This window comes from Gekko japonicus, unplaced genomic scaffold (assembly GCF_001447785.1).
Source record: "Gekko japonicus isolate JY-2015 unplaced genomic scaffold, Gekko_japonicus_V1.1 scaffold132, whole genome shotgun sequence".
NCBI lineage: Eukaryota > Metazoa > Chordata > Lepidosauria > Squamata > Gekkonidae > Gekko > Gekko japonicus.
This window is the reverse complement of record NW_015173677.1, coordinates 1,245,027-1,246,565: the sequence shown is the minus strand read 5'-3', so window position 1 is coordinate 1,246,565 and position 1,539 is coordinate 1,245,027. Positions and strand designations below refer to the sequence as shown.

At 42.2% G+C, this 1,539-nt stretch overlaps 1 protein-coding gene across 1 annotated transcript in view; it reads right to left on the bottom strand.

Moving 5' to 3' along the window:
* The window catches only part of PUDP (pseudouridine 5'-phosphatase), a 75,630-nt gene that overhangs the window by 45,261 nt on the left and 28,830 nt on the right, over positions 1–1,539 (bottom strand). The window contains exon 5 of the mRNA XM_015422964.1: positions 1,168–1,397. Within this exon, the coding sequence (XP_015278450.1) occupies positions 1,168–1,397 (230 nt within the window). The remainder of the gene's footprint in view (positions 1–1,167; positions 1,398–1,539) is intronic.

Below are 1,539 nucleotides of genomic sequence, written 5' to 3'. Positions count from 1 at the left end.
CCCCAAATCTCCAGGTATTTCCCTACTCAGAGCTGGGAAGCCTACTTTCCCCTCAGTGCCTGCTTCTGGTCAACCAAGCTTGGTTTCTGTCAGTAAAAGGCCCTTTCCACACCTATTTTTGCCTTTGGGAGAAAACTCACTGTGTCCTTCTACCCTGCTGACAGGCCCCTCACCCCAAGACAGCCAAGGCTTCAGAGCACAGCAGAGGCTGCAGGTGAGGGGGGGAGATGGAAAGCTGAACAGTGAGGGGGAAATGAAGGTACATTGATGCTTGGCTGGGAAGGAGATAGGGTTGCCAACTCCAGGTAGAGTCTGCAGGAGGGGGGGAGATGGAAAGCTGAACAGTGAGGGGGAAATGAAGGTAGATTTATGCTTGGCTGGGAAGGAGATAGGATTGCCAACTCCAGGTAGAAAATTCGGTGAGATTTGAGGGATGGAGCCTGAGTGAGGTTTGAGGAGCGATGGGACCTCAGACAGGTACAGTGCCGTAGACTATGCCCTCCAAACCAGCCATTCCCTCATGGGGAACCACTGTCGCCAATATCCAGGTGGGGGCTGGTGATCACTCAGAATTACAACTGCTCTCCAGATAGCATTGATCCGTTCCCCTGGAGAAAATGGTAGACTCTGTGTCCTTATACCCTGCTGAGGTTGCCATGGCAAATTGATTCTGAGTGCCCATGGCCTTGGCACTCTTCCAGAGCCTCTTTCTAGTGCTCATTGTATTTATATCCACAATGGTCCTTATTCCTAGTACTAATATATTTGGTTCATCAGATATAGTTCTATGGAAAGGAATATTCCTTGATTTACGTGTGCGTTTAGTTCTATGGACTAGTTAACTAGGAATACTTAAATGTTCTTATTCCTCTACAATATATAACAACAAAACAAGACAAATGTGCATTACAAGAGATAATGTATTGACAAAATAAGCCTCTTGCTGATGTTTTCTGACACAGTGCTTTCATTTTTTTAAAAAAATCCCACTTCCCGCCCATTAATGGATCTTTATACACACACACACATAAAGATAGATAGATAGATAGATAGATAGATAGACAGATATAGACAAAGTTCACCTAGAATTAGCAGTCCTGAAAGAAAATAAAAAACCAATGTGGATTATTTATCACAATTTCCCCTATTAATCATATTTATTTCTACCTTTTCTGGAGGTGCTGATGGTTTAAATCTCTTCGAACAAATCAAATATATATCGGGCTCTGGCTTGCCATTCTTCAATTCAGGGTCATCTCCCAACACAATATGATGAAATAATTTAAAGAAATCTTTGTGTCGACTTATTTTTAGTTCAAATGGCTCTCGAGATGAACTGGAGGCAACAGCTATGGGTATACTGTGTCGATGTAGGTGATGGACTAGTTTTTCAACTCCTGTGAAACAAAGATGTATGAACATGTATAATATACTTGACAGAATAAAACTAGAGGAGCATAGTAAATATTGCTGATTTCTGAGAACTTGTTCTACTCTAAACCTCCTCCAAAGGTTAAGTTTATTCTCAAAAGTAGCATG